This window comes from Delphinus delphis, chromosome 6 (assembly GCF_949987515.2).
Source record: "Delphinus delphis chromosome 6, mDelDel1.2, whole genome shotgun sequence".
NCBI lineage: Eukaryota > Metazoa > Chordata > Mammalia > Artiodactyla > Delphinidae > Delphinus > Delphinus delphis.
The window spans coordinates 67,780,448-67,798,524 of record NC_082688.1 but is presented as its reverse complement, the minus strand read 5'-3'; the positions used below and the strand labels follow the sequence as shown (position 1 = coordinate 67,798,524).

The 18,077-nt window shown below is 40.7% G+C and overlaps 1 protein-coding gene across 1 annotated transcript in view; it reads right to left on the bottom strand.

Moving 5' to 3' along the window:
• Positions 1-18,077, bottom strand: part of ADAMTSL1 (ADAMTS like 1) — a 434,468-nt gene that overhangs the window by 43,343 nt on the left and 373,048 nt on the right. Inside the window, exon 23 of the mRNA XM_060014779.2 lies at positions 824-1,036. Within this exon, the coding sequence (XP_059870762.2) occupies positions 824-1,036 (213 nt within the window). The remainder of the gene's footprint in view (positions 1-823; positions 1,037-18,077) is intronic.

The following is an 18,077-nucleotide window of genomic DNA, read 5'->3' as shown; positions in this document are numbered from 1 at the left end:
GAACTCTGTCCCTTCCCACGGAAACCTCCATTTTAGGCTACGTGCAGTAGAATTTTGCTTTCCCTACAAGTATCACACATAGGCCACAGGTAGAACCAGTCTATGGAAAACTCAAAAGCCTCATGTGGTTTCTATAACAAGGCCAGTCTGGGCTCCTTTCCCACTGTTTTGGGCTCATTCACAACCCTTTCTTGGGGCCGTGAATGCCAGGCCCCACCCAAGGGCTCTCTGACCTGCCCAGGTGCCTGGAAGGTGAATGCATGAGCCACGCAGACTCCTCAGTCTGCTCGTGGACAGGCCACAGAGAAGGTGCCAGGAAGGCACTTGGCGTGTGACTGCAGCTGGAGACTTCTGGATGATCAGCGGTCCTGGCACCAGCCCTGGTTCTCCGAGGCAGGGGCAGTAACCACGTAGTTCACATTGAGAGGTAATTTTAAACCAGCTCAACAGAGAAAACTTGTATTTTCTTAGTAGGCAACTTTGTGAGTGTGTGTGTGTGCTCTCTACTAGTTAAACCAGCATAAAGGAAACACATTTGCTTTGCTATATGGTGAGATCTCCTTGGTCCTGAGCAGCAGTAACATGATGAGCAGAAGGGCGCATCTATGAAAGCAGCACTGACTTTTCTGGGTTCTGCTGAGATGGGGTGGGTGGCTTTTCTGAAGAGCCTCACCCTATGGCAACACGGTTGGGCTTCCATTTGCATGTTCTAAGAACCACTGGAGATCAGAAATCACTTTGTTCTGCTGGAGAATTAGATTTCCAAGTAGACTCTCTTCTTCAAGAAACAAGCCTGGCGCCCAACACCTGAAGGGTTTCTTACCTTGGATCACTAAAGAGGCCTTCTGGACGAGCATTCCCGCCTCATTCTGAGCAAGGCAGCTGAATTCCCCTTGAGACCCGCCACTAAGATTTGCAACCCGGAGAATCCGTCCGGCTGCCAAGATATGATGCGTCAGTCCTGTGGTATTGGCAACTGGCTGGTCACCGTGGAACCAGGTGATATTGGGAGTAGGGTGGCCTTTGATGGGGCAGCCTAGAAGGAGAGATGAGGAGAGGTAAGCCATGGATAAAGCCAATAAGGACACATTCCTGATGAGCTGTCTGACTGTTTCCATGGGTTTTGAGGCCATACCTTTGATGTGGCTTCCCCATGGCATTTTTCTTATGTTTCCCATTCCCAAGCAAACGGGAGATGTTTTTATGCTCTGGATGCTTGGAGGGTGACTGTTAACTCATTCAATTAAAGTAAAAATTCCTGGGGAACACAAAGTACCTATTTTTGTCTATGTCCCTGTAATAACTTAAAAAAAAATGAAGCAATTAAGATTTACTCATTGGACATTTTCTCAAGTTAATTAGTTCCTATGCCAGTTTTATACTGAAAGAAATCACTTCTTCAAATGCAATGAGTTGGGGGGAAAAAAACCCCACGTACTATATAGTAATAGTTAGGAATCGAACTTTAATTGGTAAATGTCTAACGTCTGCCTCCATTTTACTCTGTGATTTTCAAGCCAAAAATTTTCAACAGAGACTAGGAAAACAATTTTAAACACTGATCTCATTTCTCTATAGGTCAAGAACCTTGGCCTTCTGACAGCTCTTCGGACAATCAAGCCTGCGTTGGACATGTACAATGTTATACTTATTACATAGTCATTGAGCCTATTTTGATACATTAAAATTCCAAAATATTAAACTGAGATACGGTGTCTACTCAAGCCTTCGTAGCATAGAATTAGTAAAATAAACTGATTACAATTGTGAGAGAAAACTCATTACCTCTAAATTCGTACTTGCTGAATTTGCTGTTGTGACCCCAGAAACTTAGCTTCCAGAGGAGATTTATTTGGAGGTTTAAAATGCAAGATACATCATTCAAAATTAAAGATAGTGGAAGTTTTCTATCAGTTCAGTTAAAAAATATCTATTTGGTGCCTAGTGTTCTGGGGACAGTAAAGCTAGTTAAGATTATCTTCTCTCTTGCAAGGAGATCCCAGCTGGTATGGGATGCAAAAAAGCACACTAATAAAACTGAGATATAAGGCAGAAGATGAGATCAGTGAGACACACAGATGGTCACAGATGGATGTGTGTGCCGATGGATCTGTACAGAGAATGGATTTTCTAACGTTGTTCTGTGTTCTAGGGGCAGCACTGTTAGAATTTTTATAGTATGGCAGCGTTAACACAGGACAGGTCTTTAAGAGATGATCTAGCTTACTGCCAGAGGAGAAAACTGAGGCCCAGAGATGTTAAGAGACCTCCCCAAGATCAAGGGGGGCAGATCTTCTATCTGACTCACTGTCTTGTGTCCTTTCCCCCATACCTACTGCTTGTCTGGTTAGACGCCAACAATTTACTTAGGCATCTTGATACCTCCTTCCTTTGTCTGCGTACTCCCTTCATTCCCTTGCCTTTTTACATTTTCACTGTGGTTGTATAGGTTGAAGAGGTGGGAACAGACTACTTTGAAGAAGGGCCCTGGAAAAACAATGCTAAAGTTGACCCTCAAAATTTCAGTATGGAATATCATGTTATAGGACCCAATTTTTCACTTCTCGCCCTGTGGACTCACTCTGCCATGTAACTTTACAGGGCCGTCCCATGATGGGTGGGCTTTACTTCCCCACCTCCTTACTTTAGGTTTGGCCACGTGACTACTCTGGCCACTAACAAACACTAACAATGAACAATCTGAAAAGGAAATTAAGAAAACAATTCCATTTACATGAGTATCAAAAAGAATAAAATACTTAAGAATAAACTAAACCAAGGAGGGGAAAGACTTGTACACTGAAAACTATAAAACATTGCTAAAAAAAGAAATTAAAATCATAAATGAACGAAAAGATATCTCACGTTCATGGGTTGGAAGACAATTTTGTTAAGGTGTCAATACTCCCCAAAACAAACCCAATTCAATCCCTCTCAAAATCCCAATGACTTAAAAAATTGTTTTTGCATAAGTAGAAAAATTCATCTTAAAATTCATATGGAATCTCAAGGGACTCTGAATAGCCAAAACAATCTTGAAAAAGAACAGCAAAGTTAGAGGTCTCATACTTCCTGGTTTCAAAACTTATTACAAAGTTACAGTAATCAAAACAGTGTGGAACTGGAATAAAGACAGACAGATAGACCAATGGCATAGATAGAGAACCCAGAAATAAGCTCTTATGTATATAGTCAATTTTCAACATGGGTGCCAAGACCATTCAATGTGGAAAGGATAGTCTTTTCAACAGATGGTAATGGGAAAACTGGATTTCTACATGCAAAGAATGATGCTGGATCCTTACATTAAACCATATACAAAAATTAACTCAAAATGGATTAAGGACCTAAACATAAGAGTTAAAAGTATAAAACTCTCAGAAGAAAACGCAGGGGAAAAGTTTCACAATATTGGATTTGGCAATGATTTCTTGGATATGACACTAAAAGCACAGGTAACAAAAGAAAAAAATTAGATATACTGGACATCATCAAAATTAAAAGCTTTTGTGTATCAAAGGACACTAACAACAGAGTGAAAAGGCAGCCCACACAATGGGAGAAAATATTTACAAGTCATAGATCTGATAAGAGATTAATATCCAGAATATAGAAAAATTCCTACAACTCAACAACAAAAACCACCAACCAATTTAAAAGTGAGCAAAACACTCGAACAGACATTTCTCAAAGATATGCAAATGATTAACAAGCACAGGAAAAGATGTTCCACATCACTAATTGTTATAGAAATGCAAATCAGAACCAATGAGATACCACTTTATATCCATTAGGATGGCTATTATTAAAAGAAAAAAAAGAAAAAAAATTAACTAGAATTGGTGAAGATGTGGGAAAATTACAACACTTGTGTATTGTTGGTGGAAATGTAAAATGGTGCAGCAACTATGGAAAACAATATTGAGGTCCCTAAAAGAAAAGTAAACATTAGAATTACTGTATGATCTAGCAACTCCACTTCTGGCTATATACCCAAAAGATCTGAAAGCAGGACTTGAATAGATATTTGTACACCAATGTTTATGGCAGCATTATTCACAATAGCCAAAAGGTGGAAACAACCCAGAGTTCCATCAATAGATGAATGGATAAACGAAATGTGATAAATATATATGATGACTATTATTCAGCCTTAAAAAGGGAATAAAATTCTGATACATGTGACAACATGGATTAAACTTGAAAACATTAATGTAAGTGAAGGAAGCCAGACACAAAAGGACAAATATTGTATGGTTCCCCTTATATGAGATACCTAGAGTAGTCAAATTTGTAGAAGCAGAAAATGGAATAGTAATTACCAGGGGCTGGCGGAAGGAGGGAATGGAGTATTGTTATTATTTAATGGTATGAGTTTCAGTTTGGGATGAAACATGGATATGTTCTGGACATGGATAGTGTGAAGTTGTACAACAATGAGAAGGTAATTAATGCCACTGAACTGTACACTTAAAAATGGTTAAGATAATAAGTTTCATGTTATGTATATTTTGCCATAATGAAAGAAATGAGGCAAAAGCTGTGCTGGGTACCAATTTCAATCCTAGACCTCAAGAGACCTGGTGAGTTTTTGCTTGTGCTCTTATGCCTTTGCCATCACTGAAGAAGAACATGCCTCGACTGGCCTGATGATCTCAAGGGGAGGATTAGAGAAATGTGGAGAACAGCCAAGTCACTCCAGCCAAACCCAGTTTAGATCAGCTGAACTAAGTAAGAGCAGTAAGAATAAATGATTGATGTTTTAGCCACTGAGTCTTGCATTTAGAACCTCTTTTTTTTCAGGGGTTGGGTGAGGTAGCTAACTGATACATTTAGGGAGTAGGGGCTTCCAGAGCTCCTTGAGCCATGGATCCAAGGCTTCCAGTAGGGTGGAGTTTCTCCCTGTATACTGACCCAGCTCTCACCTGACCTGGATCTTCTCAGGTACTCTGAAGGAGCAGGCTCCCCACATGCTTCTGGTGGCATCTAGGCATCTATATGCCATGAGGTCCATGGTGGTGTCACCGTACTCCCATTATGAAGTGGGTGTGAGAATGGCCTTGGGGAGAGGTGTATAGAAATCAGTCCACTGCGGACCTCCAGAGACCAGCAGCACCCACTCCCTCCAGCCCAAAAATGTTGCCTGGAGTCAGACGTGGGTTTCATTTTCTAATAAGAGGCAGGAAAGCTGTACGTTTGTTTAGGCATAGCATGATTTCAAAAGTGAAGCTTGAAACAAGTACAGCTTTTCAGACTTGCTGGAACAGACAGATATATGTCTTCCTATCACATCTGCTTTAAAGAAAAAGAGGTACCATATGCTGTTGAGATGCTGGCTCCGTGAATCCTTTCGTTTGGTCAGTGTGCATGGAGCGCGGTGAGGCTGACTAGATTCCAAATTGAAAAATAAGAACCTTGCTATTCCCAAGGAAACAGGAGGTACTTGGCCAGAGAATCTCTCATATTTAGCTCTAGTCTTTTTTTCCCAACTCCATTAGGACTGATTTTCTGAGACACTATTTAGGCAGGAAAAGGAGTGGTAGCAGCTACAGGCTATTTTCTATGGCTGATAAAGTTACTTATCTAGGATCCAGAAATCTTAGCTAAATAAGTAGTACATTTACATAACAATTACATTCAAAATCCTTCCTCCTTCCTGGAATCAGAGGCCAGAGTGAACAGCCAGGATACCTCTCTTAGCCCATCGGGGTCTTGCATCTTGGATATATTTCCAGGGTCTTCTAGCTTGGTGATCCTAGTTGAGGCATGAGGGCTGCCATGGATATGGTGTTCTTGAAACTCAATTTGAGAAAGACTCTTGAGTAGCAGTGACTAAGACTTTGAGTCTTTGAGAGGCTGCCTTCATAGTAATCCTTCTCACTCTGAAACCTATCCGGGTGAAGGTCTGTTTTGTAGAAAGTTTTTAAAGGAAAAGCAGTTTTGTTACTTTCAAATGCAGTTACACAGATACATGACTCTCAAGGAGAACTCTAGATTTTGAAAGGGCTCTTTGGCTTCTGTTTTCTAATCTATAAATGAGAGCTTTAGATTTAATCAATACTTTTCAAGTTGATGTTCCTTGGGGCCCTAAAGTTTTGCAGAGGTATGGGGGAGGAGGGTGGGGAACCTTGATAGGGAATCTGCATAGATGGGGCTTTGGGGTCTCCGTTCCCATTTCACTCATAGCAGAATTACATATCAGGCTTCTGCATAAGAAGATTCTTTTATTGGTAACCAGTGAATTAGATGATTTTTAAGGTGCTTTTAGGTTCCAAGCGTTCTCAGCATCATCTCAAATTCATCATTCTCACCCCTCTTCTTCTCAGATAGGGCAAAGTAGACTTAGTCAATCTATATTGTTTAGGTCAATATGTAGTGAAATTGAATTGTGCCAATGAAGTGCTCCTGGAAGAGAAGTTATATATGGAGGTTATTTAGGATTAAGATAAGCAGAGATAGTAGAAGAGGAGGGCAGTCTAGAAGATACAGTATGAGCAAAGGTGAAAAGATGAAAAACTGGTGATGTGTCTTTGAGAAATGACTGGTTGACTTGACTGGAACATGGAGGACATAGATGATGCTGGCATGGTGGGTGAGAGATACAATGGGGAGGATCTTGAAGGCCAGAATCTGGTCTTTTGGGAGCCCCTGCGGGTTTCTGAAGATGAGGGGGTGATCTAGGTTGGCTTTAGAAGAATCAGTAAGGTGGTTCTTTCCAAGATGCACTGGCTTGAGAGAAAGGAGAAGCTAGGATATCAGTTCAGAGGTGACAAGAAATGAGACATATTTGCAAAAGTAGCTCTGACAGGATATGAGGAGGATGGGGGTAGAGACAAAGAAGAGAAGCTAAAGAGACTGGAACACTAGTGGGACTGTTAACAGAAGTAGGTAAATCAGAAAGAGAAGCTATTCCTTATTTCTACCCCTAGAGATGAATAAGTTTAGTTTTAAGCATATTGACTTTAAAGGTTGTGACAGAACCAAAGGATGGAAAAATCCATTGAGATGATAAAGATAAAAATGGAAGTTAGTTAGCGGTAAGAACTGGAGATAGATTTTGGGAACCAGTCTCATAGATTTATGGAAGGAGTCTTCAATGAAAAGAGGTCAGGTCTCAGGACAAGACAGTGGGAGAATTCTAACATTCAGTGATTGAAGAAGAAATAGGAGGTATTAAAGGGCTCTGTGGGATAGGAGAAAAATTGAGACCATGTGATGTCATGGGACTCCAGAAAGGAAAGGGATTAAACAAACAGGTTGTTAGCAAATAATTGATTTATATAAGAATTTGTGGAATGAATGAGTGGTTTCATTTTTTTTTTAATGAAAATAACTAACCAAACATATTCTTTCCACAACCACTCTCCACCCCATGTGCCCAGGTAATATAAAGGTAAACTTCATTCCAACTCACGTTTGAGTGATCAGAAATTTCAAGTTAGTGGAATTGGAAATAAAAGTGTTCTGTATAATCAGAACATACCATTCAATGCTATGTTCACATATTTCTTTATTTAATTTAAGAGAGAATTTACCTCTGGGTCTTGAATCTTTAGAAGTGTACCAACAACTGTGTTATTAAGAAAATAAAGGATTAAAGAAGAGGGTGAATGAGAATGCTTTAAATGTTGCAAAACAGGAACAGAGTAGATCTCGGCCAGAAAACTCTCAAAACAACTTGACTAGGGATTCTAGCATCCAGTAATGGTGAATAACTAGGTTGGACTAGTCTTAAAATTTAAACAGCAGCAACAACAACAACAAAATACACGAAACAACAACTCCTGGAAAGCAGTGAAGAGTGACCAAAAGCAATGGCAGAAACAGAAGGGGAGTCGTCCTAGAAACCCAGGAACTGCAACAGGTGGGATTTGCTACCTAGTGGCTTTTTGCCTGAGGAAATTCCTCAATCCCCAGATGGCCCAGATTGCTGGAAAATGTATAGCTTCATTGTCTTGAGATGTCAGAGGACAGTGTCTGGGGGCTGTTAGAATAGCTGGAAAGTTAAGGGGGGAAATCCTTTAAGATAAACCTTAAAATCTATATAAGTCCTGTCCAAATTCTTTTTAGCAGACCCCAGAGGAACCCAGCAAAAGAGCATCAGCTAGAAGCTGACAATAGAGTGGAGAATTCAGTCGGTGCCCACTGCAGGGAAGACAGAAGTTGGAATTTGAGCCCAGCCAAATTAACTGCCTTTTAGAACAAAACCAAACACTCTTCATAGGAACATAACAGAATGCCAAGTCTCTCTAGTATATCATCTATAATTTTCATTATACTGGGTTGGCCAAAATGTTCGATGGTTTTTTCCCATTAGATGGCTCTAGTAGCACTTAGTTGTCTTTAACTTCATTCAAAACAAATTTGTTAGATTGCATGTGACAGCTGTCATATCAGCGTGCATTTAAAAAAAAGTTACCAAAATTGGTGAATTTTTGTGTAGCCATTTTAATATTGTAGAAGAAAAAAAGCAACATTTTTGGTATATTTTGCTTTATTATTTCAAGAAAGGTAAACATGCAAATGAAACGCAAAAAAAGATTTGTGCAGTGTATGGAGAAGGTGCTGTGACTGATTAAACATGTCAATAGTGGTTTGTGAAGTTTCATGCTGGAGATTTCTTGCTGGACGATGCTCCACGGTTGGGTGGACCAGTTGAATTTGACAGCGATCAAATAGAGACATGAATTGAGAACAATCAGTGTTATACCATGAGGGAGATAGCGGACATACTCAAAATATCCAAATCAAGCACTGAAAATCATTTGCACCAGCTTGGTTATGTTAATCGCTTTGATGTTTGGGTTCCACGTAAGTTAAGCGGAAAAAAACCTTCTTGACAGTATTTCTGCATGCGATTCTCTGCTGAAACGTAATGAAAACGTTCTATTTTTAAAACAAATTGTGATGGATGATGAAAAGTGGATGCTGTACAATAATATGGAACAGAAGAGATCATGGGGCAAGCAAAATGAACCACCACCAACCACACCTTCATCCAAAGAAGGTGATGTTGTGTATATGGTGGGATTGGAAGGGAGTCCTCTATTATGAGCTCCTTCTGGAAAACCAAACAATTAATTCCAACAAGTACTGCTCCCAGTTAGACCAAAAGCAGCACTCGATGAAAAGCGTCCAGAATTAGTCAACAGAAAGCACATAGTTTTCCATCAGGATAATGCAAGACCGCATGTTTCTTTGCTGACCAGGCAAAACCTGTTACAGCTTGGCTGGGAAGTTCTGATTCATCCACCATATTCACCAGACATTGCACCTTTGGATTTCGATTTATTTAGGTCTTTACAAAATTCTCTTAATGGAAAAAAACTTCAATTCCCTGGAAGACTGTAAAAGGCACCTGGAACAGTTCTTTGCTCAAAAAGATAAAAAGTTTTGGGAAGATGGAATTATGAAGTTGCTTGAAAAACGGCAGAAGGTAATGGAACAGAAGGGTGAATATGTTGTTCAATAAATGAAAAATGTGTCTTCTGTTTTTACTTAAAAACTGAAGGCACTTTTTTTTTGCCAACTCAATACAGTTAAGAAACACTAGATAAGAAAAAAATGTGATCCATACTTAATAGAAACAGCAGTCAACAGAAACCAGTCCTGAGATGATGCAAGTGTTGTAATGAATGGACAGTGACTTTAAAGCAGCTATATAAATATGTTTAAGGAGTTAGAGGAAAGTCTGCTCATAATAAATGAAAAGATGGAGTATCTCACTAGAGAAGTAGAAACTGTGAAAATAAATTCTAGAGCTGAAATGTGCAAAAACTGAAATGAAAAATTCACTAGATGGGCCTAGCAGAAAATTGGAGATGACAGGAGAAAGGGTCAGTGAACTTGAAGATAGTTCAGCAGAAATTATCCAGTGTGAAGAACAGAGGGAAAAAAGACTGAAGGAAAATAAACAGAGCTCCATGGACCTGTGGGAAAAAGTTTAATATATGTGTAATTGGAGCCCAATATGGAAAGAAGAAAATTAGACAGAAACATAGTAGAAGAAATAAAACTATCAAATCTCCCAAATTTTGAGAAAACCATAAAGTTTCAATAAGGTTAACAAACCACCTAGGAACATCATACTCAAAGTGATGAAACTAGCAGAGTAAAAAAAAATCTTGAAAGCCATGATGGAGTAATAAGGACTGGGTTTACTCTCTTGCCATAAATAACTAGAAAACTGGACAGAAATGTATGAAATGGCTGTTTTCAGACATTAGATAACAGACAGTAGAGGGCTGTGATCCCTGAAAGAAGAGAAATAGATTACGTGAGCCTGGTGAATTCTCTGCCTTCCTGCCTGGAGGTACATTCTGAGCTGCAAAGTAGGGAGGATGTATTAGTTTCCCAGGTTGCCAGAACAAAGTACCACAGACTGGTTGACTTAAGTGACAAAAATTTATTGTCTCACAGTTCTGGAGTCTAGAAGTTTGAGATCAAAGTGTCAACAGTGTTAGCTCCTTCTGAGGGCTGTGAGGGACGGTCTGTTTTATCTATTCTAGCTTCTAGTGGTTTCCTGGCAATCTTTGGTGTTCCTTGGCTTGGAGATTCATCACTCAAATCTCTGCTTTCATGTTCATGTGGAGTTCTTCCTTGAGGGCATGCCTATCTCTGTGTCCAATTTTCTCCTTTTTATAATGACACCAGTAAATTAGATTAGGGCCCATCCTAATGACCTCATCTTAACTTGATCATCTGCAAAGACTCTGTTTCCCAATAAGGTCACATTCACAGGTACTGAGGATGAGAGATTTCAGCAACCTTTTGGGGGGACACAATTCAACCCACATCAGAAGACTATCCCAAGCAGAGCATGACAGTCTGGACTAATTAACGAGACAAAGAACAGAGTTCAGTGAGGTTGAGGCAGCCGGAAGTTGAGCAGAATTCTGGAAATGAGGGCGTTACGTAGAAAAAGGGCCCCAGAAATATGCGTAACTTCCTCTTGAGTCTTTGCCCAAATGAAGATGTACATGCATAGAGTGAAACTCTAAAAGATTGACCAAAGATCAGTCAGGGAGCTGTGAGTTTACTATTTCCCAAAGCTCGAGTAGGGCTAGAAGGACTTCAAGTTCTGACCAGCCAGAGTGCAACATCCTTGTTCATCATCAGAGGAACTCAGTAGAGACCCCCGAGGAGCCCTAGGGTAAAGGTCACTGTAGACCTGCTCTAATCAAACTTAAGAACAAACTTCAAAAAGATCGAATTAAACTTTGAATAACTTAACTGCTTAAGAGAAGAAAATCCAACAATCACTAGAAGACAACAAAATCCAAACACATAATGATATAAAATTTACGTTGTTTAGCTTTCAATCAAATATTACTTGTTAAGTCAAGAAGCAGGAAAATGTGTCCCATAACAAAGACAAAAATCGGTCAGTGGAAACTTATCTAGAAATGATAGGGATGATGGAATTAATAGACACGGATATTAAAACGGTATTAAAAATAAGTTAAATATTTAAAGGAAAACATGTACATAGTAAGAAAGTGGAAGTTATAAAAAGAATCAAATGCACTTCTAAAAACGAGACATATTTTATGAAATGAAAAATTCACTAGATAGGATTAATAGAAGTTTAAATACTATAGAAAAAATATTTGTGATATTAAAGATGTAGTAATAGAAATTAGCCAGAGTGAAGCAAAGAGAGAAAAAGACTGAGAAAAAAAAATCAAGTGGTCAAACATATGTTAGCCAAGGATGTGGTTACATGGGTATATCTGCCAAAATTGGCTAAAATTTGTGCATTTTAATAATTGTAAATTTTACCTAAAAGAATAATTGAGTAGGGATGGGCGTGGGAAGTAGGTGGAAGTACAAATAAAATAGGAATGGCAGGAAGTTGTTTTTTGAAGCTGGGTGATGAGTGCACGGGGTTCTTTATGCTGCCCTGTTTACTTTGTATATATGTGAAGTTACCCGTAATAAAAAAGGGAAAAAACATGAAGTTATTGATCATCAGAAATGACTCAGTGTCCAAAAAAATTGCTTTTCACATATTCTGTTTATTCAGCTTTGTGCTTCTTCTTTAAAATTTTAACAAATTTTAAAAAATTGCTGTTCCAGCCTGCTATTTGCAGATGTTTACTCAAATTTTATAACCTGCCCAACTTAAAAATTCCTGCTGGTAGAATCGCTAAAGCAATCCTGAAGCAAAAGAACTAAGCAGGAGTCATAACCCTCCCAGACTTCAGACAATACTGCAAAGCTACAGTAATCAAAACAGCATGGTATTGGCACAAAAACAGACAGATGGATCAATGGAACAGAATAGAGAGCCCAGAAATATACACACACACCTGTGGTCGATTAGTCTTCAACAAAGGAGGCAAGAATATACAACAGGAAAAAAAAAACAGTCTCTTTAGCAAGTGCTGTTGGGAAAGTTGGACAGCCACGTGTAAATCAATGAAGTTAGAACACACCCTCTCACCATACACAAAAATAAACTAAGAATGCCTTAAAGACTTAAACATAAGACATGACACCATAAAGCTCTTAGAAGAGAACATAGGCAAAACATTCTCTGACGTAAATTGTGCAAATGTTTTCTTAGGTCAGTATCCCAAGGCAGTAGAAATAAAACCAAAAGTAAACAAATGGTACCTAATCAAACTTACAATCTTTTGCACAGCAAAGGAAACCATAAACAAAATGGAAAGACAGCCTACAGAATGGGAGAAAATATTTGCAAAAGATGTGTCCCACAAGGCCCTAATTTCCAAAATATATAAAGAGCTCATACAACTCAACAACGAGAAAACAAACAACCCTATCCAAAAATGGTCAGAAGACCCAAATAGACATTTCAGATGGCCAATAGGCACATGAAAAGATGCTCAACAATGCTAATTATTAGAGAATGCAAATCAAACTACAATGAGGTACCACCTCACACTGGTCAGAATGGCCATTATTAAAAAGTCTACAAATAACAAATGCTGGAGAGGATGTGGAGAAAAGGGAACCCTCTTACACGGTTGGTGGGAATGTAAGTTGGTGCAGTCACTGTGGAAAACAGTATCGAGGTTCCTCAGAAAGCTAAAAGTAGAGTTACCATGTGATCTAGCAATCCCACTCCTGGCCATATATCCAGACAAAACTATAATTCAAAAAGATACAGGCACCCCTATGTTCATAGCAGCACTATTCACAACAGCCAAGACATGGAAACACCTAAATGTCCATCGACAGATGAATGGATAAAGAAGATGCATATGTATACAATGTATACAATGGAACACATGTATACAATGGAACACTATTTAGCCATGAAAAAGAATGAAATTGCCATTTGCAGCAACATGGATGCAACTAGAGATTACCATACTAAGAGAAGTCAGAAAGAGAAAGACAATTACCATATGATATCACTTATATGTGGAATCTAAAATATGACACAAATGAACCTAGCTATGAAACAGAAACAATCACAGATATAGAGAACAGGCTGGTGGTTGCCAAGGGAGAGGGGCTTGTGGGAGGGATGCAGTGGGAGGTTGGGGGTAGCAGATGTAAGCTTTTATATATGGAATGGATAAACAACAAGGTCCTACTGGATAGCACAGAGAACTATATTCAATATCCTATGATAAACCATAATGGAAAAGAATATATAAGAATGTATATATAGATATATAGATACAGATATAACTGAATCACTTTCCTGTACAGCAGTAATTAACACAACATTGTAAATCAACTATACATCAATAAAAAAATTCATGCTGGTAGGTTCCCCTTCATTCATTTAGCTCTGTTGAAGTCAGAGATCACTTTCCCTTGTATTGATACTTGTGTCACCCTTGACTGCAACAACTTTAGTGTGGTTGCTTTGTATGGCAGAAACTGCTAGTTATCCCCTCATATCTGCCCTCTCCTGCTTAGTGTACATGAACCCCTGATTTTTACATAGGTACATAGCTGCCTGGAATAGAGACATTTCCCATCACCCCTTGAAATAAGGTGTGGGCCATGTGATTCCATTCAGTGACATGAGAGGGAAAGTGATATATATACCTCCTGGGACATGGCTTTCAAAGAAAAGAACTTGCCTTTCTTCCCCCTTCCTCCATCCTGCCATTGAGAATGTGTATGTGGAGCAAACCATCTGGCTTAGGTGGATGAGGGCAATACTCCAGGATGACAGAGCAGCAGGAATTTAAAACATTTTTTGCCTGGGTCCCTAGGTGACATGGTAGTTTGCCACACCATGCCTGGAATGTCTTTTTCTGGACTTCTATGTAAGATAGGAATATATTCCTCTCTTGTTGACTGTTATTTTGGGTCTTTGCTGTAGGTTGCTGAATGTATGTCCTAACTATGACAATCCTACATATTCTTTCCTTACTGAGGCAGCCTCCATCTGCTAGATAGGTTACTGTATTTCCCTTCACATCTGGACACTGACCACAGAGAATATATGTGACTACTCATCTTGGATTGAAAATGCTCTTAGGGGACTTCCCTGGTGCTGCAGTGGTTAAGAATCCTCCTGCCAGTGCAGGGGACACGGGTTCGATCCCTGGTCCGGGAAGATCCCACATGCTGAGGAGCAACTAAGCCCATTCACCACAACTAACGAGCCTGCACTCTAGAGCCCACGAGCCACAACTACTGAGCCCATGAGCCACAACTACTGAGCCTGCATGCCGCGACTACTGAGGCCCACGTACCTAGAGCCCGTGCTCCGCAAAAACAGAAGCCACTGCAATGAGAAGCCCCCGCGCTGCAACGAAGAGTAGCCCCCACTCGCCGCAACTAGAGAAAGCCCACGTGCAGCAACGAAGACCCAACGCAGCCAAAAAAAACAAAAGAAAATGCTCTTAAGAAAGTCTACTTTCAATAGGAAAGGGAAAGTAAAGACCAAAGTAAACTAATTATAACTAAAGTGAATGACCAAAATTGAAGGTCATCTGCCTTTTTCATCACAAATCTGTCTTTCAGTGCTTTTAACTGAACACATAGCTTCTTAAAAACTTTCTTTGTACTCAGAATTGGTATCCCCTCAGCACACATGGAGTGCAGGCCCCTGTGCTTTTATGTACATATTTATGTGCATGTCTGTGTGTACACAGTGGCCTCTGAGGCTTGCCAGCAGCAAGAGTCAAAAGAAGGAATCTAACATGAATTCCCACTGTGTATGTTCCCAGTGAATAATTATCCATGTTTCACTGCTAATGAGAAAACCTGGCTTGTCACAGGGGTTCCTTTCTGTCACGGACATTTCTCATTTGTTAAAGTAAGAGAAGTATCAATCATTCTTTGAAGGTGAGCAATCTCTCTGGGTGACATTTGCAAGGACACCAAAAACTGTGCAAACGCATTCCACACCTCTAGAGAGGCTCAATTATAAACCACATCTCTTCCCCTTTGCTTCCATGAACATATTAACAGTGTTTCCTGCAGGGGCTGGCATCTCTTTTTCTGTTTTCCTCGCAGCTACGTGAACACAGACCATTTCCATACTCCCAAACTCAACGGCCACCCCAGGAAACGGTCCATCAGCAGGGAACGATAGTGCTCTCTCTACTCAGACCTTGGTTAGTACAGGTCTTGGGTTGGGTAGGTGGCTGAGGGGGAAGCAGTGCTTAGGAAGGTGGCTTAGATCATGAGGGTTCTGGCAGCAAAAAGCCCCTCTCTATCAACCGTTCTTTTTTTTTTTTTAAGAATTTTGTTTTATTTTAATTAATTTGTTTTGTTTGTTTGTTTTTTGACTGCATTGGGTCTTCATTGTTGTGCGCAGGCTTTTCTCTAGCTGCGGCGAGCAGGGGCTACTCTTTGTTGTGGTGCACGGGCTTCTCATTGCGGTGGCTTCTTTTGTTGCGGAGCACGGGCTCTAGGCGCGCAGGCTTCAGTAGTTGTGGCACACGGGCTTAGCTGCTCCACGGCATGTGGGATCTTCCTGGACCAGGGATCGAACCCATGTCCCCTGCACTGGCAGGCAGATTCTTAACCACTGTGCCACCAGGGAAGTCCTATCAAATATTCTTAACCAGCGAAAGAAAATATTGCCTTTAGACCTCCATTCCTGGGTCCACTGTGGCTCCACACTGAGCCAGAGCCAGGTGGGATTCACATATGTGTGAGGGTTTTCCTCCTAGTTTCACCTACTTTTTTTTTTTTCAATCACATTAACTGGAGAGGGATAGAAGTTTGGAATGGGGGAGATGTGTGCAATAAGAAATCAAATTATATACAAAATTGTATCTGCTGGAAGTCCGTTTAGCTGTCACCTGCCATGAGTTGACATCCCTGATTAAGTCAGACTGACCTCACTGACTTTCTTCCCCATTGTCTCCTATTTCACATGAGTTTCTGGCACTAAAATAGCCTTGCTCAGGGAAACAGGCTGAGTTCAACAGGTGAGGGAAATAGGGGGATGGAAAACCGGGAGGCCTGGTGGCCCTTGACCTCAACTTCCTTGCACCCTCCGTGGAAGAGTTTAAAGGTGGTGGGCTGCCTTTGAGTCTCCTGTCTAGAAAGAAGCTCTGAACTCATGATGGTCATTACTCACTGGATACTTTTGTGGAAGGGCCGAAAGTTAGCAGGATTCTGGTCCTGCTAAAAGATAGGCAAGCAGCTTGATTTGTGGGCTTCTCTGTAGGATAGATCAAGCCAACCCAGGCCTTCATTAGCTGCCTGTCACTTATGAGAGTCACACATCCGGAGTTTATTTTCATGAGTTCTTAGCCTTAATGAGCAGAAGGCAAGAGTTCAGACGTGCACATTCTCCCTCCTCTTCTCCCTTCTCAGCCAAACAGCTCAGAAAAAGGCAGCTGAGCTTGAGACATTGATTCTACAGAGCGGACAATATAAATGGACTGAAAGAGGTTCTCAAGGAAGGATGGTTGGAAAAGGGGGATACACCACCTAAAAGAGGAGGAGGGAAAAGCAGTGCTCTAGGGATTTTCACTTATTTAACTGCTATTTAAAGGAGAAGAAAGCTGTGGCAGATTAGGACATGCTGTGTAAAAATATCAGAGACGTGGCATTATTACTTCACGAGCTGGCTCCAGGCCTGTCAGCATTTCCATTATAATCCTGTATTTTTTCGCAGAGTTAAAACTTACTATAAAAATGATGTGTGCTGGGATGAAACTTGGCACTTGGTGTAGTCAGTCTGGGAGTCCTTTCCTTAATTTAATTTTGCACAACTGGAAAACGCTCGCTCAGCCATTTCACATTGATGGCAGGATCTCCGTGTTGCATGTGGTATAGGGTAGGTATGGCCTCACTCTAAGACTGTGGGGTGACCAGATGAAAGTAGGGAAGCAGCCTCCCTGCACTTTCTGGCTCCCTCTCCTTTCAGCTTTGGTGTCCCCATTGGGTGACGGAGCTGGTCTCTCAAACAGCACTGAATGACTGCGAGCTGGCACCGGGCAGCAGGCTGAGAGACATGATTAATTCATGTCTGAAAAAACTCCGTGCCTCGCTCCCCATTTGTCAGCTGGACCCCAGAAGGCTGTGGGAGAAGACAAGTGACTTTAATTTTCACTCTGATTTCTGGGACCTCCCAATAAGCTGGTCAAATAACCAGGCCAAGACTATTCCCATGTACATTTGCCCAAAGAAAACTAACATTAAAACATTCCTGGAAAAAGGAAAAATACGAGCCCATTTTCCATTCCCCAAATGTCTTTTTTACCCCTAGGGCAAGCTTTGGGTTTCCATTGGCAGGGGGCACGCTAATGTCTCCATCTCCCCGGGCATCTGGAGGAAGAACTTGATATATTTCTCAGCATGAAAAGTAGCTCCGTCCAGATTTATGACGTGATGAAGGCCTTGCCTTCTCCAAAATGCCTTGCTTATTGCTCGGTCACCGCCCTCATCCATAACCTTAGGACCTGGTTAACGCTCTTAGAGGTAACGGAGGCGAGGTGCCACTTAGGATGTGCACGTACACACAGTTTCATTGGCTGTGAAAATGACTACGTGGTCTCAGTTAAGAGCCTGGCAGTGCTGAGCCATGTGCTTATCCAGGGTTGCTTGGGCCACCTTGCGGGGAGGGGGCTCTGGGAAACTGGTCCAATTTTGTTAAATTCACAGTAGTGTTGATTGGGATT